Here is a 24,417-nt window from a genome sequence, read left to right on the forward strand (position 1 = left end):
GTTCCTTCATTTAATCAGACCTTTTAACCTGTGCTGTGTGGGCCAGACCCACCATCCCTTCAAATCAATGGAAAACCTGGAAATGGGGATTTTTGTAGTAGCTATGGACAAGCAGATGACAGGAGAGCCCTAAATCAACATAAGATGTCTACCATTCCACAAAGCAAGTTCACAAATTAATGTCTGGTTTATAAAACCTAGTTATATTGCTAATGCATTGCCTTACATATCACACAGAAATCTGGCATATAAGGGTCTCATCAATAATGTTCCTAGAACCAGACTGATCTTAATATTCATTATTCTCATGTAAAGAAAAAGAAAAATAAAAATCTGTGCAATAATAATCAAAGTACATAGCATAGCTCTTCCTTGGATACTTTTGGCTGTTTATGGACTATAAAATAAATGAATATTTAGACAAATACATCTGCAAGTGAAGTAGGTGGATTGCTTTCTCTGTTCCCTAAAAAAGCAATCATTTTAATTGCAGAGTACTGATGGATTCTTTAAATCCTGTGTTGAATGTGAACACCTATGATTTCTATACTTTGAAACAGGTTTTTATAATATTTTTTTTAATTTGATGGTCCTTATCTATACCTGGAGAGTTTGATAACTGTGGGCTGAAAAGTTAAGCTGCAAAATGCTAGTTAGGAGACACAGGTTTGATTTTCTCCTCTGCCACAAGCTCCTTTCAACTCAAGAAAGTATTGTAATTCAAACTTCCTAGAGATATTGTGAAAATAAAATCCATTACTAACTGTGGTGCTCAGACGTGCAGTGACAATAAGGGCACAGAGGCTCCTGGAAGGATAAAATACCAGAGTGGTTTTGAAAGATTCAGTGAATCTTCAATCCCTTCATTGCAGAGCAACCTTCGTAGCAGAAACTCAGCTATTAGCATGCAGGAGAGCACTCCCATAACAAAAACAGCATGTAAAATGATTAAATCATACCAGAGTGAAGAGCTAACAAGGCATGGTTGCACACAGTTGCTGTTAGCTCACAGCACCGTGCAACATTTCATCTCAATAGCAATTCAATAACCGGTCTGTAATTACATCACAGCCCTTAATAAGCATGGGCCCAATCCTCCCAGGTGCTGAGTGTTCTGAAATCCCACCAGCCGTGGTGGGAGCTGGAGAAGCCTGGTGCAGTAGAGGAGCCCCTCAGCACATTGCGGTGTGGGATTCCTGCCAGACCAGCTCCTGTGTCACTACGATGACACTCGGTGCCTTTGGAGACAGGTCTGGTATTCAACGGTCTCTTGAATAAAGGACTGAATTTTGACTTACAGAAGCAGTAAAGTAGTTATGAAAAAAAATAATAACCCAGTATGGGCTTAAAGCATGTAATTTTGTATTATATGTTTTTATAGAGCTTCAAGTGTTAGGAGCTGGAAGACCCAACACAGCCACGAGGAGGGCATGCAGGTGGCAGCAGGAATACCATCCTGTGGCTTATTTTATTTGGAGGGTCCTTGGGTGTGTATGTGTGTGCAGTTTGCTCCTTGTAGTTGGTATGGAAGGAGGGCCAGGAGGGACAACTCTACCCTGGGGTGCATCAGGCATGGTACTGCTAGCTGGGCAAGGGAAGGGATTGTCCCAGTGTGCTCTGTGCTGGTGTGGCCTCACCTCAAATACTGTGTGCAGTTTGGGGTGCCACAGTATAAGAAAGATATAATGCTATTAGAGAGTGTCCAAAGGAGGGCTAGAAAGATGGTGAAGGGTCTGGAGGGGTGTGCTCAGCCCCGAGCAGAGCAGGCAGAGGGGAGGCCTCATGGCAGCCTGCAGCTCCCTCACGAAGGGAGCGGAGGGGCAGGCACTGAGCTCTGCTCTCTGGGGACAGCGGCAGGACCTGAAGGGACGGCATGGAGCTGGGACAGGGGAGGGTCAGGCTGGGGGTTAGGGAAAGGTTCTGCACCCAGAGGTGGTCGGGCACTGGGACAGGCTGCCCAGGGCAGTGGGCACGGCACCAAGCTGCAGGAGTTCAAGAGCATTTGGACACCGCTCACAGACACAGGGCCTATTTGTTTGTTTGTTTTTTTGGGTTGTCCTCTGGGGACCGAGGTGCTGGACAAGACGATCCTTGGGGGTCCCTTCCAACTCTGATATTCAATGAATCTATAAGTCTATGACTGATCTTTTAGGAAGAATGTGAACAGAGAAAAAGTGGATGCCTGTCAAAAATACAAGGGGAGTGCTTAGTTAATGTTGTTTTATGGTAAAACACCTTGTTCTTTCTTTTGAAAGAAGAGCCAAAGTTCCTATTTAACCTCCCCAGGTAACCAACATTAAATGCACAGAAGGAAAATGCCTGTATTTAATGCCCTCTGAAACTAAGTTATGTTGAAAGCCTGCTGCTTGGCAGTATTTGTGAAGCATGAGGGTTGACTGTCGACTAATAGTATCATAAAACTGCCCATCGTGGTAATGACAAAACATCTCTGAAGCACTTCTTGCTGAAATTCAAGTAAAAGCTTTCTAAGTGCTAAGGTCCTGCTAAGAGGGCCAGCACTTGGCATTTCAGGTGACCTTTGGCGAAGACTGTAATAAATGATGTCGTCGAGGTAGTCTAAAGAGACTTAATTAGATGCTGAAATAACTACTAGTGCTGAGACAGAAGTTTTATTAACTAAGTCAAGAGCCTATGGACAGAGAAGCACAGTAGGCACGTCCCGGTTTAAGCAGATATGGAAGGTTGATACTCAGATTTTACCAATGAGGTAGCACCAGCTGCCAGCACACTTCAGCATAGCCATGCTCTGCAGACCCCAGCCAAGACTGAGAGCCAGTTTTAGATATTTTCCTTACTGCAGGTGCAGTAAGCGAGAGCTGCCAGGCTCTGGGGAAGGTGGTTTCTACCTGCAGTCCTGACCGATTGTGCCTCTCTGTGCCCCATCTTGCCTTGCTGGGGAGCACAATGCTTTATAAAGCACCCTGTAGTAATTTTCATCAGGACCATTAACACTTAATGTCCACAAAGTCTGGAAGACAAAGTCAGTGCTGCTGCTGAAAGAGGCACCCCCATCCTATGTCCACCTTTAGGGCTTTTCCCACTGATCTACCACCAGTGCCTCAATTCGGTATGGGTCCAGGATCTGATATGAATGTAAATTTAATATTAATTAAATATATGTACCTATACATATTTTTTCTTCTGTGATCAGTTCTAGAAGCTGTTCTGCTCTTTTACTGGATGGTTGAACAAGCGTTTGTGATCATCCAAGGGAGTGGGAAATGCTGGAATGGGACCAAGTATCCAAGGAGGGTGGAAGCAGGCAACGTTGGTTTAAATTATTTAGCGAAATACAGAGCAAGGAACTGGGAGTGTTTTGTGGCCATCAGATGAGTGCAGCTTGTTACTGCTGCACCCCAGAGTAGAATGCTATCTATGGTCTCTATTATTCATGACCAAAGTATGGTTTTCATCTGCTGGCCCAGAGTTACCTCATTTTCCAGCACACTAAATGTGATATGCATCAACAGAATGCTTTGCTACTTACTGCCTTACCTGCAGCTCATGGAGGGTCAGATTTTCTGGACCATTTAAGATGTCCTTGGCCTGATCTGGGGTGTACGGTAAGGGGTGCAGAGCCGTTGTTAGACACCCTGTGTTATGAAGGGCTGAATGTCGTGGTGTCTTTCTGGGTGGAGCAGGACAGGCAGCCTCCAGGAGTGTGCTATCCCTGTGCTGCTCCACACCCAAGGCTTCCTGGCCAAAATATCTGAAAACTGGAGGTAAATCTGAAGTGTATCTGACCACCCTAAGATGTGACAACAGCCTCCAGGAGCTGGGCAGGACCCAACAGCATGAGTGTGGGTTTCCCACCCCACCAAAGGAGCCCTGCGGCTGTGGCTGATGCTCACAAATTGTGTCACGGGATGACTGTTATCTGCTGTGACCAGAGAGGTTTCCCATACAGGGATGATTACGATGACGCTTGGCTTTTTGTATACCCAGTAGTGGGAGGCTGTAATTAGTGCTTCGAGGCAAACTGTGACCTCTTGGAACTTTTCCTGAGGGTTATGAAGCTTAAATTAGTTTCTGCTGTTTGAAAGCATGCACAGACTTAATCTGAGGGTCCCATTTATATTATAATTACTATATAATTCACATTTGCATTCACTTGACTTCCTTTCTTACTTAACAGCTAAGGTTGGCTCTCGTGTCTCAGTGCCTTTGTGCGTAGTTCAGGGGTCAGAAGTCCCAGGGGTGAAGCACGGCTGGGGATGTTCTCCCTCGCTCGCATGCCTGTACGACTTTCAAAAAGCAGGCTGATAAGAAAAATCCCTTTTGCACAGGCAGAAGCAATCACAAGAGATTTTTCTCCAGGAAAAGATAGGACATTATTAGTAGTTTGGAATTTAAAGGAGAACTTATTTTCTGTTGGCTGTTAACAACATAGTTATTAAAGGAGTCTGAGATTAATTAAATAAAATGCTGGCTTTTCTACATGTTCCAGTCACGTTGTCTTCCATTGAATAATATTTTCCCATATTATTATGCATCCTTAATGCTGTGTAAAGTATAGAAATACCCATAAATGGTGACACAGAGTAAGTGAAAAGAAATATGCATGAATATTTAACAACAAAAAAAAATATTGACTAAAAACACCTGTAATTTCCAATGCATGAAAAAAAAAAAAAAAAAAAAGGATTGTGGAATGAAAGTGAAACTCCTATGACCTTTAAAATTATTAAATTATTTTATTCTGCAAAGCATTACTCATTCCTTGCTTTTACCTGCTCTGTTCCTGTTTAGATTTTGACTCTTGCTTGTAAATATGAGCTGTCTGGCATTGCCCAGAAGCAGGCGATCCATCATCTGTTTACAGCCAGGGTTCCTGTCATTTGGTCACTCCATATGTACAAAATTTTATTTGAACTCCACTCGTAGGAGATAAATGACCATGACAACAGGCTTCCTCTCATGCTTCATATAATGAAGCTTCACAAATCAGGCAGTGGCCTCCTGCATGCTGAGACCAGGGTGCATGTGCGTTATTTCCAGCTATATGAGCGACCTTGGTTGAACTCATTATTCTGTAGTGGATAGTACAGATGTTACCATCCCGCAAGATTTAAGGCTTCCTCCAAGGAAAACTGCTTCTTTCACCTTGTTTGCCAGCTGGACCAGCTGTACGGTTTATTGCAGGCTTTTGTTTCCTGTTTGCATGACACTTATTTAGCGCTTTATTAATGCAGTCAGTACATTAAGGATATATTAAAGCCTGAGAACTCATGAGATGAAAACAGCTTAATAACTAGGCAATGAGAAGCAATGTTATTTGTGTTTTCTTTTAAATAGCCAATATCAAGTGTCAATTATTACTTAACTAGCTAAGATACAATTATTTATTTGCCAGAAAATTTTACTTACAGGAAAGAATAAATTAAGGTTATCTAAATCAAATTATAATATATACAAAATCCACAAATACAAAATCAGCAATGAGGCTTTACTCTGTCAGTATTCATGTGCTGTAAACAGCACTAAGAAGAGAATATTTTTTCTCGTGCTATAATTACAAGGAGATATACTGTTCCTTTGAATTTGTCAACAAGAGGTTTATTAGAGGAGCTGGGAGGATTGACAGGGACTGCAAGGTTCTTGCTGCCTTTCCACCACTCCACCAGGGATGCAGCTTTGGGTGATCTGGTGAGCACATGGCTGCACAGTCTCTCCATCATGACAGCACTGCCATTTGTAATATATTTTAATCACAGGACTATAGGAAAATTCATATTGGAAGGGACCTTAGGAGGTCTCTAGTCCAACCTCCTGGTCAAAGCAGTGTCAGAAAAGAGGTCAGACCAGGTTGCTCAGGGATTTACCCAGTCTTGTCTTGAAAGTCTCCAAGAAAGTAGAGTGCACAACCTTCCTGGGCATCCTGAGGTATCCAGAGACTTTCCAAGGTAGGCAGGGAATACAAACAACAGTCCTCTACATGTGATATTTCTCTCAGGGTTAGCTTATATTAATCCTATAAGAAAGTTAAGTATATTTAAAACACGGTGTTTTAAAGGTTGAATCTTTGCTTTTATCTCTTTTCAAAGCTTGGAGAAGGCCTGAATTCAAATTGAATAGAAGGTTAAATTAATTAGGGATTCAATTAGAAAGTGCAGGAGGTAGAAAAGAAATTGGAAAAAAAAAAAAGGAAGAAAATTATGTATGGGGATTTCTCTGGTCAGATCCATTCTCCCAGCTGAAGGTCTGAACCAGCATACTGGAACAAAACACCATCACCTTTGGGGATGACAGTGATCCCCATGTGAGCTGGAGTGGTTGCTTCCTGGTATTTCCATCTTCAGGTACACACACTATCAGGTTTAGGAATTCTGCAAGCAAATTCTCCTAACATTTTTACAGCTCCTTATTTTTACAGCAAATTCTTCTCTTTTTCACAGCTCATCTGGTCACTACAATGGATGAGTGTACTTGCAATGTTTCTTGAAGCATGTAGGTTTTCCAGGTTCCTACTTGGAACCATACACATCTGCTGTTAATTTCTGTCTTTTGAAAAACTTGGCCACAAGGAAGGAAAAACTTCCACTCATCCCCCTGGATGTGATGCCTCATTGGATGATATTAATTAAGAGGGAGAGAATGAGGATTAGCTTGAGAACTGTAAAGGAAGGTTAAGGACTGGCTAAATGAAAAAAGGCAGTAGATTATGATGAAGAGAAACACAAGGCTAATTGGGGATCAGCAGCAGGGTTCATTAGGGGCTGGTCTTGGGAATGACCTTACTTAGATTTTTCCATGACAGCCTGGGAACCCAAAGCTGGACTCAGCTAATGAAATTTGTGAAGGCGACAAAGCTGATAAGCATCGTTAGAAGGCAGAGAGAAACAGTGGAGAAGCCGTCTGTCTTGCAGGCCTAGAATGGGGAAATTAATAGCACAAAGAGCAAGATTAAGCATGTGGTGACAAAGGGCAAGAATTTGTCTTGTATGTTTGAAGCTCTGAAGAGCGGGTGGGTATCTGGGCCTGCAGTGTTCACCACTGGGTGTCTGCAAACCGCCTACCAGCTGCGGCCATGGAGAAAGAAAATGCACTTTTGGCATGGATCAGGCAAGCAATTTTCTGTAGAATCAGGCAAATGGCCCTTTTGCTGTATAAGGACTAGTTAAGACATCCTCTACAGCAGGGGATAGAGTCCCTGTCATTTGTGTTTAGGAAGGATGAACTGAGAGTGAAATGCTCTTGCAATAAAGGATAAGAGGAAAAGAGAATTTGTCTTACAAAAGGGAGCTAAAACAATCTCGTTTACCTAGCTGGATAAGGGCTCTGGGGAGACATGACTGTTCTGACTGCAGAGGGAACGCTCATGGTTAGTAGAAAACAGCTTTTTGGCACAAAACCAAAAAGGTGTAAATTGAAGTGACAGCCAGCAGAGTTTGAATTAAGAGGGCAGCTTCTCTTGGAAGAGTGAGGCACCAGTAGCAATTGCCTCGGGGAAAATATATTTAGAGGGCATTTGTCAATAATTTTATAACACACTATTGCCTGAAGAAGCAAGATTTCTCAGAGCTGGAGGTCCCGTGTCCTTCTGTCTTCCAATGACTACAGGAGGGACACTGGGCTGGAGCTGCTTAGTCTCCTTCCAGCTTCCCACACCGCTATTTGCAGGTGCCTCAAAATCCTAGGGAACAGACCCTGGTCCTGACCACACTTACTCACTCGAGCAATCTTTTGAAGAACTCATCAGAGCTATTTTGTGCAATGTAATTAACCTCTTGCTCACTTGCCCTCTAGACACAGCTAACTGAAGCCATCTCAGCACAAGCAGCTTTATTTTTGCTCTATGCAAAGCAAGCATGAAATCTATTACCAGTAAGAGACGGGGCAGACACGAGTGGTACCATCGAGGCGGCTTGTGCAGTTCTGCGTGTTGCCTGACAACTAGACAGTATTGATTATTTTACAAGACAAGTTACATTCGAGGAAGTAAAGATTAGATTAAAAAATTAAATGCCTTGGGGAGGGTGAATAGCAGCACAAATCTGTTTGATGTTTGTGTCAACAAGGTTGCCAAAGCAAACAGCACGAACATCTGTCTGTAGCGCCAACTGGAAAATATTGTAAATGGGAAAATATTTTAATTATAAGCAGTGGCTCACAGAACTTCCCATGTCTTTATTTATTAGGATGATATTATCACCCCAACATATGAACTTTATGCAGCACGTATAAATAATTCATGGATTAGCAAATAAAGAGATCTGGAATCTGTACACAGAGATGGCTGTTGCCAATTATCTCACTTGTGCAGAGCCAGACCCTCTCAGCTCCCATCGCTTGCAGCTGCTCTTTTAAATCATTCATCAGTGCTTAAGAGATACGCTGGTGGCACTGGCAGAGAGTATTTGAATTTTCATTGTTTACACACTGTGAATTTAGCTTCTGGTTTGAAATTATCTGCCACATTGAAGCCTTTGAGAATATGAATGAAGAGAATAAGACAATTCCTCTTTTTTTCCCATTTTTTAACACATACAGTTTTGATTCCCCCTTTTTTTTTCAGTTTTATATAATATTCTTTTTATAACAACTGCTTCCTTTGTGAAGTTGTAGCTGATATAATTCACTGTGTTGTTTAATCCATGAAAATATCAGAAATATTTTGGGATACTCTCTTACAAGTGTTACAGAAATAATGTCTTGTGAATATTTTCTATATGACCTTCAGTTTTTATTCTAGAAATCTATGCCTTGCTACCTAAATATCTACAGAGCTGCTTATTTCTAATAATGTTCAAGCAGAACCCTCTTGAAAATAATAGTGAAAACTGTTTAAAAATTGATGCTAAGCTGTGGGCAATGCTTTTTCTTGTAAAATTACAGAAGCACTGGCTTTGTGTGCACTTTGGGAAAGCAGGTAGTACCTCCTTGATGATACATTTGCCCTTGTCACTACAGTTCTATGGCTTAATTTACTTCAAGCATGGATAATGAGAGTAACATTTTTAAAGGCAAAGCCTTTATGATAGAGACAAATTTTTAGCTATGCTAGTTGAAAACTGAAAATTCCCATGAGGAGACTTTTACACAGCATTACTAACTCTGCATATGGGGAGATATAGGTAATGTCTGTTCACACAGAAGCTCTCCCACCGACAGTGTTGGTCCTTTCTCTTAGGGTAAGAATAAAGCAGCAGTGTTAAGGTGGCCATTGAGCTGCTGGAGCAGGTTGGTGCAAAGCTGGAGATGAGGTGGTGGAAACACCCACGTGCCATGGAGAGGGAGGATGGGGACAGAGCCCCTAGAGCACCAAGAAGCAAGGGGCAAAGAAAGCACCACCAAGTTCCCAAGGAGAAGTGGGCACAAGCACTCATCAGAAGTGCTGGATGAAGGACCAGAAGCAGCAGGATGTGCCAGGGCTCAGGAGTCCCCATCAGGACGGTTTGGGAGGGCTCAGGAGAGAGGAACAGTGGTGCAGGAGGTGGCCTCACACCACTTCTGTCAGCTCCGAGCCTCCCATCGACCAGACAAGGTTCCACTCTTGGATCTGCAAATGAGAGTGGATGGCACTTACCAGATGGCATGTGTAATGGGACTGTCACACCGTTACAGGTTTTAAAAATAAAGTACGGGAGGCAGCTAATGAATATACACTTTCTAATTTCAAGAGTTCTGTGCTTTCCCTGTCAGGTGTTAGGCACTCAACATGCATGTGTTATAAGACTCTTGGTGTTTGTGCATCAAAAGGCACAGTATGGCAAGTAACTAGGATAGTTTAGTTTAAAAATTGGCATTGAAATTAGGAGTTTACATCATTCCAAAAAAAAAGTAAAATTCTCAATCACCTTCAACTTGCTCACAAGGCTAAACTGACGCAAACCTGATGATTACACTCTACATTTGTCTGTATCATTTTTCATTTGTTGAAAAATAAAAACTGAGCAACTCTAAAGTCTACTTTTTCAAGGATATTTATGTATATTTAAAAATATTTTGATTTGATATTTATATTGTTTCAAAATGAATATCTTTGTGTGGAACCTCACTTGAAAATATTAATCTTAGGAGATGACAGTGAGGTAGTGAGAGACTAACTAAACACAATATATAATACATGGAGTTTTCTAAACGGCACACTGGCTTTTTTCTTTATTTATTATTTTCTCACAGCTTTCCCGGTGCTAACAAGAAAAAAAGAAATTAGAAAATAAAAGAATTATATCATTATATTTCTCTCTTTATTCCTTTCTTTTTATTAGGCATTCTTGTGTTAATTAAAGGACTGCGGTAGCTCTGATGAAGACATTTGGGAGGTTTCCTTTCATTTTCAGTGATGATTTTATCATGCCCATGATGAATTGTTTATTAGGTGTGTTGTATTTCCAGCAGGCTTGTTTCTGGGACTGCAGAGAAAAAGCAGGGCAGATTGATATATAAATACGGTCAACATATCAATGCATATCAGCAGTAGAAAGGTAAATTCAGCTAAATCTTGGCGATTAAAGCACTCAGTGTTTCTCTCTGTGATTTATGCTGACTTGGCTGCAGTTGTAAGAAGGTGAGGCAAATACAAGAATCTGATTGTTGCTGAAGAAAATTCGCAATGGCTAGAAACCAAAGTCAGGGCTGGAATCCCAGTGAGTATCAGGCCCCTTTAAACTGTCTTAATTTTGAAGTATAGAAAAGGCCTTTTCTTTTTGATATTCAGCCCAGTCCAGCTGCAGGGTCCCCAGATCACCAGACTGCCAGAACCCCAAGAAAGTCAGAACCACTGTTTCTAACAACCTTTTCCCCAGGTGCCTTTGTACAGCCAGCTCCAGATTCTGCCCTCCCTCATTACAAAGCCAGACTGACCCCGAAATGCCGACAGGAGGTACAAGAGGAGCCCTGCCACCAGGATGCGCAGTGGCAGATGTCCCAGGTGTTGGCATCTTCTGGGTGTAGGGATGAGTTTCCCACCACGTGCTAGTCAGTCCCATACAGCTCAGCCTTTGCATCATGTTTTTGGGAGAAGGAAAGGAAAACCAGATAACCACTATCTCTGAGGTTATCATCGTAATCATTGAGGTGTGCCTTCCACCTTCCTGAGCAGTTCAAACCTGTTGGAAAAGCTATGAGCAGGCATGATAGTAACCTGAGAGTAGCTGTTCAGGGTCCGACCAAAGCTTCTTTTGGCCCAACGTGCCGTCTTTAAGAGCAACTGGCAGTTGACTGTTGGAAAAAAAATAATAATAAATAAATAAATAAATAAATAAATAAATAAATAAATAAATAAAAGCTGAGCAGAGCAGCTACAAAATTAACTTAATCTCAGCTATCATCCCATTTGTCTAACAGTCAGCCACTTGACGACTTTCTGAATTGGCGTTTGAATCCAGACTACTGTGCTAAAGACTATAGCATCACACAGCAGTCTGTGCTAAAGACCACAGCATCCTAGAATCTGTCGCATCCCATGACAATGAATTCTGTTGTTCATCCGTGTGCATTGCATAGTAATGATAATCCTCTTTTTATCATACTAACTGATTTCAGTACCCAAATGCTGCATTTTTCAGACAGCATATGTGGTCTTTTTCAGTATAAGAGCCAAACTGGTGTTTAATTCATTAAAAAAAAAAAAAAAGAAAAAAAAAAAAAGCTTACAAAATGGCAACAGTTATCCGTGGCATATAAAATGTAAATGCTTTGTGCTGTGATGTTTGTGTGTCATTAGAATAATTTAAAAAGCAAGTGATTTAATTGTGTTTGTGCTAATTATAATGTTTACAAATTAGGGAAAGATGCATTTAGTGGTCCGTTGGGAAAAGGCTTTGAAACCTCACGTCTTCAAGTCTACAGCACTGTCATTTATTCATGGAATCTTTCTAATACCTGGGTGATTTGGTTTTTAGATTACTCTTGCATGGAAAGCAATTCTCGGGAGGCTTCAGCTGCGTGGAATTCAAAACCGGGTTCACGTGGGGATGCGTGCACGTCGGTAGTTATTTAACTGTGCTGTTTTCTTCTTTTTTTCAAGGTCCCCGGGTTCCGATGGTGACTGTTCACAACACAACCGACGCACAGAGTAAGAATGGGCTTGTGTCTTGTATTTTTCAGAGAAAGGTAGCCAGGCAGGACACTGAGGCATAGCTGCTCTTTGGTAATTTTGCATTGGGGGGGAGCCTGGACTCTGCCTAAATGCAAGTCTTCTGCAAGTCAGAGGCAGCCAGACCCTAGTTTCAAGCTGTGGGCTCTCCCAGGCCCCTGGCTGCAGTTTAAATTGTCCATTTGGATTCCCGTGGGTATAGGTGTGTGTCTCTGAAAAGCTTCTGTAGAAAAAAAAGTTGTTCTTAAAATATTAGAACCACAACATCTTGCTGTTATGCATACAAGGGTGGTGATTTGTGGATGTCATTTGTTATCAGCTTTCTCAAAAAATGTACACTCCAAGTCTCTCTCTTCTTTTTGTCAGTCTTTCACATTTTTTCTTTCATGTTCTCCCCAAAATAAAGAAATATTTAGTTCAATCTCTGATTTTGAAAAGCCACCCTGATATGAATTACCAGGTTGAGGGAAAGAACGAGCAGGAGTGTGAGCCCCTCAATTTGTAGTACCCCTGCCAGTTTTCCTTTCTGATCATGAGTGTTGTGGCACTTATTTATTTGGACATGCTTTTTTTATGCTTGTGATTCTCACCTATACCAGCGTGAAGATGGATTTATTCCAAATACAGGTTTCTACCCCAAAATCTTTGTACGGTCATTTGCCAGGCTTACTGGGACTCCCTGCAAAACCCAGAGAGGCACGAAGGTGCTGGGGCTCCTCCTTCGTGCCTGTACCAATTCAAATTAACCAGAAAGATCTGTTTTTACCCAAAATCAGCATAGCAGGGACATCCAGGTAGTCAGGTCTCTCATGACCCTCAGAGACTTCATAGCAGGAGATGGGACTGAGTCTCACCTGAAACCACCATTTGTCTGCCCCTCTCATTTTGGTAGGAAACTCTTTCCTGTCATTTTAATGTAGCATTTAGCTCAGCATTAACCTGAAGTTAAGGCCTTTGGGCATTGCTGTGATAGAAATAATAAGTAACAGCTTTATTCTAGCTGCTCAGTATGTGGCCGTATCTGTTTATCAGGTATCAGTTTAGCTTAGCTGGATTTACAGCAACACCCTGCTGCTGTATCTGCAAAGGAGCAGAGCAAGCCAGGGAATTTCACCCCCAAACTAAATGTTTTCTGTGAAATGCTGAGCTGATTCATTCCCATTGAAGGTGAAAAGAAAGAATCCTCTGACACCAGGACATGTAGGGAAAAAAAAGCATGAGCTCCACCCTGCTTTACAGTTTCTGTGCATGACGTTATTGCTTCTTTTCTCAATTCCTGTTGGCAACATCCATTTCAAGCCCTTACTACACCTAGAAAAGTTTGGCTTATAAACAGGATATGTAGAGTCCAATCCCAAATTCTAATTGATTTTTTCTAATCAATTTTAAAATCAGATTTGCAGCATACTGTATTCTTGCTGTTAAAATAGAAATGCTCAATAGTGTTTCATGTAGTGTCAACAGCATCTGACGCAGTTAAGGAGATATTTTGCACATTTAACTTTAATTTGTTCAAACTGAAGTGTTCCTTTGCAAAGAATGGCATGCACAAAAATTAGCAGCGTCCTGGAATGAGTCAGGTTAAAGCAGTATCTTGCTGGACCATCCTGTAGGGGAGGCAACAGGCATCTATGCTGCCCAAGCAAAGTAGTGAAGGACCACGGCTTAAGCTATCTGCTGTTACCTTATTTTTCGGGTGATGGGGATCTATTTCCTTGTGCCTCAGTTTCCCTTCTGGTCTGCAATTTTAAGGGTCAAAGTGCCTTGGCAGAGCTGAGTGTGGTGCCAGGGCTTGTTCATGTTATTGCTGCTGGTGGGAGTGGGGCAGGGGACAGCTCAGAGTACCCCTGTACCCAGAGCCCACCGGGAAAAAGAACCAGAACAAAGGCAGAGCCAAGTGTGGAGGGATTATTATTATTATTTTCACAGTTTTGGTCCCTTCTTAAACTACTTACGCTATAAATAGCAAAAATTGGCATGTACAGTTGTTCTAGTCAACAAAAATACAAAAATTGCTTTTTTAAGTAACACTGAAAGCAAATTGCAAACTCCTAATGTTTTAATCTCTACATGGGTGGCTGCTCATATCTCAGTCTCTGTACAGGGACGTAGCAGCAGGATTTCTGAGCTCTGTCTTGCAACCACGCAAGCTCCTTGCTAATGACTGACTCACTACCTCTGACGCAACCTTCGTGCCTTGTGGGCCATTCAGAAGTCATTCATCCAATACTACTTGGCCATCGATAATTTTTTCTTACTTTTTTTTTTTTCTTTCTTTCTGTCAGAGGATGCAGACAATTATTTTCAGGATAGGGGGACCTTCCAAGTAAGCATCTTTATCGTAAAGTAGACTTTCTAGTTTGTTGCTATCTGTACAAACCAAGATCAGTGGGACTGAAAGGCTGACTAATGCCATACCCATCATTCCTGAATCTGGGTTCTTACAGGAGCTAATTCCATCCATGCAGGTCCAAAACATGCAGTCCCTAATGCTGCCATGTCTTCCTCCTCTCCACCCATTTTTGTATTTTTTCCCCTTAAACACAATAATTTTACAATAGATATGGAGATGCCTCACTGTAACAGCATGTAGAAGACAGTGCTCTCATGAACTCTGTCACAGGCTTCTGTATAGCTTTACAAATGGGTGAAAAAATGATGGATACTGTAAAAAAAAAAAAAAAAAAAAAAAAAAGAGAGAATGAAAGACTGGAAAAAGTAACATAAGGCACACTGAGACTAGTTTTATTTTGACAGATATATTTGTGTAGTATTTATTACATAGAGAGCACAGTCCAGTCATGCACAGAACGCAACCCCTGCTGAAATTCATGATTTTCTGCATATAATTAGCATTTCTCTTGCTTCCTTTTTTTTTTTTCACCTCATTCTTTTGCTTTTGAATAAAGGGCAACTGACAGTTGCATGTTACTGGCTTTGCTTATTTAATGTGAGCACATTACCCTATACAGGGAGTTTGCCTCTGTATTCTGCAATAATCTGATAATAGTGAGTTGCACTGAATATTATAGTGTGCTTACATTTAATTAAGCAATGACCATTTGTACTCCACAGACTCAAGCTCCCTGTGGTCCTCAAGCAGAAAAGAAAGTCCTTTAGGAGATACGCCAATCTTTTATTTCCTCCACAGTCTTCCTGGCTTTCTGAGGATGCAATTATATGAACAAATAAAACGGCTTGACTAAATTCCCTTACGTGGCAGGCCCCTTTCTGCTGATAAAGCTACTTGTGTGTGCCGTAATTAAATGAGAATCTTAATATTTAACTAAACGTAATAGGCTGTTGCTCTGGCACTTTTGTGGGGGTTGTGATTTCAATAGGGATGAGCCAGGCTTTTCAGAAGCAGGGTGAATAGGCAGGGAACCGATTGACTCTTGCTGAAAGACGTGGAAAACGTGCTAATGGGAAGGGCAGGTTTTTGTGGCGTGCCTGCCTTTTCAGCAGAGATGGGCAATTAGAGCATGTTTATCGCATACCCTGGGTATTATTGGAAGAGTTAGGATTACACATCTATTTGTTGGTGTGTTTCTAAGGGGAAGCTAGAATGAAACACATAATTTGGTGCGAAGCCCTCCTTGGGTTCACACTGCAGAAACAATGCTCTGGACCCCCCTGCTTCAAACCCAGCCGTGCAAGGGGCTCCCAGGACCAGGATCCAAAGCCAGGGTCATCCCATGCCTGAATCCATCCCCATGGGGCCCAGAGCCTCATCTTCACTGGGAGATGTTTCCCACCACCTAGGACTTACAGCCTGAAATGTCTCTGCAAGGTGGGCCCTTTCCTTGCCAACTGAGAAGGACTTGTTCTATCTGTTCCTGGAGGTGGCTGCTATTGCTAGAAGATGCCCAGAGGGTACAGCATGTGGCCAAGGTATGGGTGGTAAAGGTTAAATCTTGGGAAGAAGGAAGGAACTCCTTACTTCAGTCCCAGAGAGTCCTTGGATAAGAGACACAAGCAAAACAAACAATTGTTGAAACATAGCTTGAAAACCAAGACTGCTCCCAAACCCAAAGTTGCAATATTTTATGGTCTCTCACCCCTCATCTCTGCCCATCGCTTTCCTTCCCATGCACTTGCTCGTGCATAGCACCACAACCCTGTCCTGAAGCACACTAAGGTCTCCTCCCTTTACCCATTTATTGTGTCTATCTTGCCCACAGACTTGAGTACCTCTACCTTTGACCTCTAGATTTACATGGCAGGTAGATATCTCTCTGTAACCCTAGCTCAACACAGGTGGTCACATTCCCATCTGCTATAAATCCACTTAATGTCACTGATTTCAAGGAATACAGTTTTTTTCCATTCCATAATCTGGAATAGATTTCAAAGACTTTGCTAAATCAGATGTTTGTGAGGAGGACATAACTAGTAAGAAATTGTCCATTAGGAAAGTTGTGTTACAATTACTAAGGTGGCTATAAAATGCCAGCATGCATTTTCACAAACAATGCTGGAAGTTTTTGTGATCTTGTCCTTCTTCTTTCAGAAATTTTTGAGCTGGAGGTAAATGAAAATGTGCAGCTGACAGTAAATGACAGGCAAATGCCTAAAGTAGAATACATGGAAATCAAGATAGATGATTACAGTAAGTAGCATTTTTCTTCTTCCTTATTTTTTTCTTTTTCTTTTTAACTACTATTGCTGTGAAATGATACAGTCATCTTGCCCAGACTGGCAGGAGGAAAAATTACTTTGGCTCTCAATAAACTCACACAGTTTGCAAAGCACTCTCTTAGGAGGTGCTACATAAGGAAGTTATTACTGAGACAGGATTTGATGAGAATGCAGCTGAAGAAAGGCAAAATAATGGGGTTGGGTGGTGTTTTTTTTTTTTCCTTTTCTTTAAAAGTTTTCTTTATAGAGGAAAATCCACTCTGGGAAATGACACGGTGTGGTGCCCCCATTGTTCAGGGCGTTCGCCTTAGCTGGACTGGTTTATTATTTAAGATGAGTGTGAAGTGGAATTACTGTATGTGCTTGCCGGCTACAGCTGTGACTGCCTTTCAGTATACAATACTGAACTGCAGTGAATGAACATGACTGCCTGTCGAAGTCATTCAGGAGTCTTTGAGAAAGCTATATCATTTGATAGGGTTGGAAAAAAAATCAGCCTTACAACAAAAGCCAAGAGAGATTTCATCTGGAGTAGAGAAGGCAGAAACTCGGAGCAGTTTATATCAGCAGCTGGTGCATTGTTTGTTCCATTTGTATAACTATTCCCCGTGTATCTGTATGCCAAAGAGGACAAAGGGAAAGAAAAACTACTGGCAAACAGGCAAAGCATAAGCATTTTCTGCCTGTAACTGCACCTTAAGCAACCTAAAAATTATCTGCTCTATCTGTAAGCAGATACCCTACGTGGAAAATCCACGTAGTCAAGGTTGTGCAAAGGCTCCCCAAAATCCTAGTTTGTGTGTCTGGTGGTAACTCTAAAAAAAAAACAGCTAAGGAACCCGGGTTCATATTTCCTATGCCAAAAATCAGCACACCTCTCAGACAGGGTGCAATGAAAGGAAGGCAGCGAGGCGTGACTGATGGTCACAATACTAATTTTGACCATTACCAGGTGTTTTATAAAAGTGTGGAGCACAGGCTGAGAAGCAGTTACCATTTGAAAAAGATAATAATGACTCCAAAAATGTTCTGCTTGCCACATTGGCATTAGGAACACAAACCCAGTGCATAAAATAATGAGAGCAGACGCACTTCCAGGCTTTATGGGCAGAAGGAGGTGGAGAAGCCTGTTGAAAGGTGATGCCTATCCCATCCGAAAGCCAACTTGTACTGATAGTGGCAGCTGATGAATGATTCCGACTGATGCTAAATTTCTTACCTGCAGGTATCATTGAAGCTGGATTCTGTTCATTTAACCAAATATGCATGTGTGTATAATAAATAAATACCAGCAGGCTGTAGCAGCGTGGCTGCTCTCATGTCCTCCCTGTGTTTTCACAGCTGTGGGCTGATCAGCCTTGGGAACACTGCCTGTGGCACTTATTTATATTTAAAGTCAAGCGATGGCCTTTTTGGCTGTCCCTGGGCCATTGATCCAATTTGCAGCCCATTAGCATTCAGATGGAATAACTAATTAGTCGGAGTGTCAGACAATGATTGCAAAGCAAACCACTTAAACCACGCGGCTAATCTGTGTATTAATCTATTGAAAATGCTCCTAATACCGATTTAATTGCTGGGCCTTTGCTAATCTGGATTGTAGTTAACATTTTAAAAATAAATGTGCTCTCGTTAATGTGGAAAGCATTCGTAAGGGAGCATGTTCAGCTGTCAATAAGAGGCCCTCAAAAGCAGTTAAAAGAAGCTTTGGTGAGTGTCACCATGCCACACAGACCTCGGGCGTCTCCCACTACTGTTGGTTGGTTCAGGACCAGCCCAGCTATCCAGGCTCCAGCAACTTTACCTCCTGTTTCATAGCATAGTTCAGCCTCCTAAAAACTAGGATTAAAATACATGTTTCTTTACCTGTCTTCACACCACTACAGAAAATAATAATAATAATAAAAATAAAAATCCTATTCTCTCCCCCACCCGCCACACTTAATTGGATCTTAAACTATCATCTTCCTTGCCTCTTTCCCCCCTCCTCTGCTGCCCTGAAATATTGATTCCTGGCTGTGTCACTCATCCAGCTGCCAAAAAGGAAAATTATAGCTATTGCCAGATGTTAATTGAATGCTGTAAAAGTGATGCATGACTGAGCAGCACACTCTCTACTCTCAATTTACATTTCTTGTCACCTCGGCTACTATAATATGAGTCTTTTCATTGACAACATCTGTGCTCTGAAGGTGTTATTTACCAGCGCGCCTGATGAAATGCCGTTTTGTTCCTGTTCATAAGCAGCCAAAACACCAGAAATATGTATTATCGTTATGTCAGCTTTCCTACACTTAAAGGCATGCTGTCATTTGTTGTTGTTTTTTTTTGTTGTTGTTTTTTTTGCCTAGAATTGCCAATGCAGATCCTAAAGCCAGCAACCTTTTCAGACACAGCGCACTATCCCTTGCTTTTGGTTGTGTAAGTTTTTGCTCTTCTTTTGTTTCTGTTCACATTATTAGGGCAGCGTGGAAGCTTCAAACATGACCAGAGCCCTTTAAGATATGTTTTGTACAGTGAGTGCCAGCCTGTTTAGCACCTTAGTCCATCACATTGGTCCCTACCCAGTGCCTCACGTCAGAATTGGGCAAAGTTGGACGCAGGATCCTTCTCTCCTGTGTTTGGGCCAAGGGTTTCTGTTCCCTGGAGGGTGCCCTAATCAAATCCTACAGAGCACATTGTAGGATTTTGTGCAGCTGATGCACACACACTCACCATTCAACTATTTTGGTGGCAAAAAGGGGAGGGAGGAGGAATAAAAGAATAAAACCATCAATTTTCTGTCCTGGTGCATGGGCACTCAGCTGGTTAGGTGGATGCACCTCCGTCCTGCAGAGCAGCCTGTTAAGTGCAAGGCTGCAGCACCTGCTTCGAGAAGGGTTGGGAGAGCTCAACCTGGGCCAGCAGGAGATCTAGCACCAGGGATCTGATCCAGGAGAAGCTCTGCCCTGATTTTTTCCCTCCATGTTTAACAAAAGGATTTCAGTAAACAGCTCCAGCTTCTTCTCATCCACAGCAGGAGCTAGGTCTCCCAGGACACAAGGAGGAGCATCCTGCTTTCCTCCACGGTGCCTTTGAAGACCTCCACGATTTTAGCATTTATATTAGGCAGGTAGGATTTCCTCTTGGCAGGCATAGCAGATGGGTACCTCTTTATGCAACATTTAGCAATAATACTATGCAGAACTGAGGGTTTTATGGCAATTTGGAAAGAAACCCCAGGTGGCAATTGACTGACCTTGGAGGAACTTCCCTGGCCCGCTGCATCCCACTGCATCTCTCGCTCCCTGCCAGGGGACACCCTGCAGCAGAGAAGCCCCATGTAGGAGGGAAAGCGTCGGATAAATGCCTGAACAGCACCCTGTGCTTCCCTCAATGAAGGACAAAACCACCGCAATAAGCACGTCGTTACATCACAGAATTACTGCAGAGAAAATGTACTTCATTATACAAGTGCTTGAGGAAGATTGGTACTCATCAAGCTAACAGCACTTGATTAGGCTGCCTCTGAAGCTGGATGCGCGCGAGTCTCGCCTGAATAAATGCAGATTACTGAAGTCACATGCACATTAAAAACCTGCAACGGCTTGTCTGATGTCCCCAAGAACCCCCCCAAAAAGGACATGAAGTGTGTGGGAGCGCCAACAGCTCTACAGTAATTGCAATCCTAAGATATTACTTCTTATCATCATCATCTCTTGTTTTTTCCTGAGCTCTCTGGCTGAAGTGGGGTCAATATCTCTCAAGGCAGTTCCCTTGTGCAGGGACAGGCTCTGAGCAGAAGGGTGAGGAGGGAGTCTTGCCCACATATTCCCCTTACCCACCGATCTGGGGGCAACCTGGGCATTTTTTACCACTTGTAGAAGTGCTCTTACCCTCTGCACTTGCCTCAATAAACGGACACGTGAGTGACAGCCCCATCTACAGCTACTCTTGAGGAACCCACAGGAGAGGGAAGGGCTGGGCTGGGTGAATGGGGTCGGGAAATGAAACCCAAACACTTGCCCATGAAGGAAAGGAGAACTGATGTCTGCAGGCTTCATCCAACACATTTTGGCAGTGCCCCAAGCCAGGCTGCTCACATCAAACCCCCCACCAGTAACACCCCATTGTTGGGCACGGTAGAGAAATACCTAAATCAGAGCTGCACACAGGGAAAACTTCAGAGCATCACTGTCCTGGATCACTCACAGGAGTCTTGCCCAGTTAGTGGTGTACTTGTTCGGGGTGTTTGAAGTTCAAACCCCCCCCCCCCACGGCCTCTACCCCAGCCTCAAGCCCCAGCCCACCGTACCAGCCTCCTGCACCTCACCATCGCAGAGGCTGCTCTCCCCTTCCCCAGTCCTGCACTGCCCAGCCCCGCGAGCCCACGGGAAGAGCTTTTGCTCCTCAGAGCTCTGCCCCTTTGCTTGATGCCTGTCTGTGTTTCAGGGACGGGACGCCCGGCAGCCAGATCGTGACGGAGAGGTTCGAGGTGACGTGGGAGAGCGTGATGGTCAGCTCGCACAACGCCATCGTGCTCAAGTTCGACGGCCGCGGGAGTGGCTTCCAAGGCACTAAGCTCTTGCACGAGGTTAAGAGGCGGCTGGGCCTTTTGGAAGAGAAGGACCAGCTGGAAGCTGTCCGGTGAATGACGCTGCTCTTGAAGAACTTAATTTGTAGCTAGCAATTAACCCAAGGCTCCCATTAGTCCCACTTCCATCAGTGACCAGGCAGTGGCACATGGGAGAGGGAGCCCATGCCAGCATCGCAGACAGGGGAGAACAACCCTTAAAGAGCTAAATTAGAGCACACTTATCTGCACCACGTGCTCAAAGCCCGTTTATTTTTAGCTCTGTACAGTCACAAGTAAGCTGGAATATCAACTCATGGATTAATTTTCTGGGCTGGCAGTTGGAAAAAAATAATCTTTAAACCTTCACACTTTTTATAACATTAAAAAAAAAATACTGCAAAACCCTAAATGGTGAGTCCTGTCATATTTTTAGATATACTCTGAGCATAATCACATTAAGAACACTACCAGCGTAGTGTAACAGCAGCAGTTTTATTATGGCTTTCAGAAGTAGGGCAGGTTATTTGTTGCCATTGCTCCGTCAAATCCAACACAACAGGTCATAAGATTAAATCGAACTGAGGCTCGCATGGGAGCAGCGTGCAGCAGCAGGAATTTACACTGTCTGCACCATTTTTTTTCTGAGGCCACCCCAAGTTCAAGCCAATAAAAATCTTTAAATCACTGCTTTTGCCGTATCTAAGGGAAAACTGTTTTTAACTCGTAGTTTCTCATCTCTTATATTCTAGGACAATGCTGAAGGAGCATTATATTGACAAAATGCGAGTTGGTGTGTTTGGGAAGGTAACATTTTCCTGTTGTTCCTCTACGCTCTTTGGGTTGGCTGATGTGGTTAAGCAGCTGAGCTAAATCCTGATTTATTGAACATGTCAGAAGTGACTTTTTGTTATTATTATTTATTTTTGAGAAAGACTGCTTCTTGCCCAGAGATGCTGATGATGAAAGCTGTCATTTTATTAATGTATTCATCAACTTTTTTGTTGTTTTTGGTTTGTTTGTTTGTTTGTTTTAATTAACTTCTAAATGCATAAAACTACTGTTTGCCAGAAAAACGCTGCCAGATAATTAATTATTTTTTTTTCCCCTTGCAAGCTTTCATTTCATTTTCATCTCATCCCTTAAGGCCTCTGGGAGTGTGGGCAGATCTAGCTTGTGTTGTACAAATGTACAACAACAATATTGATTTCTGAGGCTGATTCGCGCCCCAGAGTGTGCCCGGCTGGGAAACAGCAATTGCAAAGTACACACGATTTGAAATGAGAATGGGACTGTGAGTAGAAATTGTTTATTGTGGGAGATACAGGCTTAGAGTGGGTGACGAGAGCTGCACATACAGTGGCATCTCTGCAGGGAATTATTAACAGACTGATGGCAGACACCAAAATTGTGATGTCCATTTTAAATAACGAAATGCTGAGAGGACATTTTGGAGAAGTAATGCATCTGAGCAGATCTACAGTCAGGACGTGGGTTGAAAAGAAGCACACAGCCCTCCTGACTTCAGACTCCTGACTGCTGATGTCCCTGCCCTGTTTGTGTTCCAGGACTACGGCGGCTACCTGAGCACTTACATGCTTCCAGCTGGGGAAGAGAACCAAGTCTTTGCCTGCGGAGCTGCTCTTTCCCCACTGACAGACTTCAAATTATACGGTAAGCACCATCCCAGAGCCCTTCTCCGACCGCAGATGGTGTGCCCACCCTACCCTTGCCCAGTTACCTTCTCTTTCTTTCCCAAGATCCTACCTGTTTTCTGCACTGTGTGTCTCCTTAGGACTAGCTGTAAAGCTATAAACCCTTTTAACTCTCCAACTGCTGTCACCAACCTCTACCCGTGCCTTGTACAGTCTCCTCCTTACCTCACCCACCCATTTGTGCGAGCTCCTCCTTGCCATCCATGGGAGCTGCCCACCCACCCTGTGCTCTCTCTACCCATTAATTCCCCATGCACACAGTGCTCCCTTCTCCCAGAGACAACAATTCCCCCTGCAGTTTTAGAAATATGTCCCATGTCATTAAAGCTATGCCATAAATTAAATGCTTTACTAGCATCTGCAGTATTCGACTCAGAAGCACCAGCGTCCTGGTGCACCAGTGACTGACAGGTGTTTTCTTTATTTCTTTTCAAGCTTCAGCATTTTCTGAAAGATACCTGGGCTTGCACGGGATTGATAACAGAGCATATGAGGTAACTGCATGGACAATACATTTCCCTGAGAAAACGTGAACGGGGTTTTAACTCTTCCTTCTGTTCTGTGGAGGGAGCATGGATGCGCAGTGGACTCCCTAGTAAAACTTCCTTTATTTAAAAGGCAGAGAGGTATCATTAAGCCCGGTTACTGCTTTTGTTGTCTTGCTAGTAATAATGGATACATTTTTTTATTGATTAACCTTCATGTCCACCTCTCTCAATTGGGTAAATATAGATATTCCAGTCTTCCTGATTGAAAGAACTGAGCCCGAGTAACTCGGATGTGCCCAAATGGCCACAATGTCACAACCTCCATTCAAGTTCATCCCAATGGTTTTCACAATTTAATTCTTGCTGAAGTGTAATTTTAGACCCATTTTCTTAAGGAGAAGTCATAGAGCCTCCTGCGTACCTGCAGCGGAGGCTTTTTGCTGGTAATCCAGATGCTGAATTCATTGTCTCACACTTTGCACTGGTGATCTTCAGATCATGGTAAATTCTTTTTTGTCCTTTTAGAAATTTGAAGGCAGGTAAGGAGCAGTGAAAGCAAATGAAAATATTGCAGAAATGAGAAATTTGAATTGCCACTTGCTCTTTGTGCATCGAGAAGTTGGCCTTAGCTAATAGTGGTATTTTGGCTTGACTTGAGATAACTGCTAGGAACAGCCCCTGAGCACTTCGCAGAACACTGCACTGCCCCAGCCATGGCCCCTAACTGATTCACCTCTCCTGGATGCTGCAGTTGGACTATGAATTGCTTAGGGAGAAAGAACTGTTCCTATCCTGTAGACCTGACATGAACTTTATGAAGGCCACATAAGTCCAGACCAAGGGAGCAGAAAGCAAGGAGCCATATGGAAGGAGAACAGAGCACAAGATATGGTCATACACAGTCAAAAAACTTAAATATCATGCACAGCAATCAGAGGATGAGAGAACCCATTAATTAAGTCT

At 42.8% G+C, this 24,417-nt stretch overlaps 1 protein-coding gene across 5 annotated transcripts in view; it reads left to right on the plus strand.

Annotated features, from left to right (window-relative positions):
- DPP6 (dipeptidyl peptidase like 6) overlaps nt 1-24,417 on the plus strand; it is a 549,348-nt gene that overhangs the window by 520,195 nt on the left and 4,736 nt on the right. For all 5 annotated transcript variants that reach the window (XM_068673426.1, XM_068673428.1, XM_068673425.1 and 2 more), the window contains exons 17-23: nt 11,993-12,040; nt 16,572-16,670; nt 19,051-19,120; nt 21,131-21,325; nt 22,004-22,058; nt 22,820-22,925; nt 23,402-23,460. In XM_068673426.1, the coding sequence (XP_068529527.1) occupies nt 11,993-12,040; nt 16,572-16,670; nt 19,051-19,120; nt 21,131-21,325; nt 22,004-22,058; nt 22,820-22,925; nt 23,402-23,460 (632 nt within the window). The remainder of the gene's footprint in view (nt 1-11,992; nt 12,041-16,571; nt 16,671-19,050; nt 19,121-21,130; nt 21,326-22,003; nt 22,059-22,819; nt 22,926-23,401; nt 23,461-24,417) is intronic.

The sequence above is a fragment of the Anas acuta genome, chromosome 2 (assembly GCF_963932015.1).
Source record: "Anas acuta chromosome 2, bAnaAcu1.1, whole genome shotgun sequence".
Classification (NCBI taxonomy): Eukaryota; Metazoa; Chordata; class Aves; order Anseriformes; family Anatidae; genus Anas; species Anas acuta.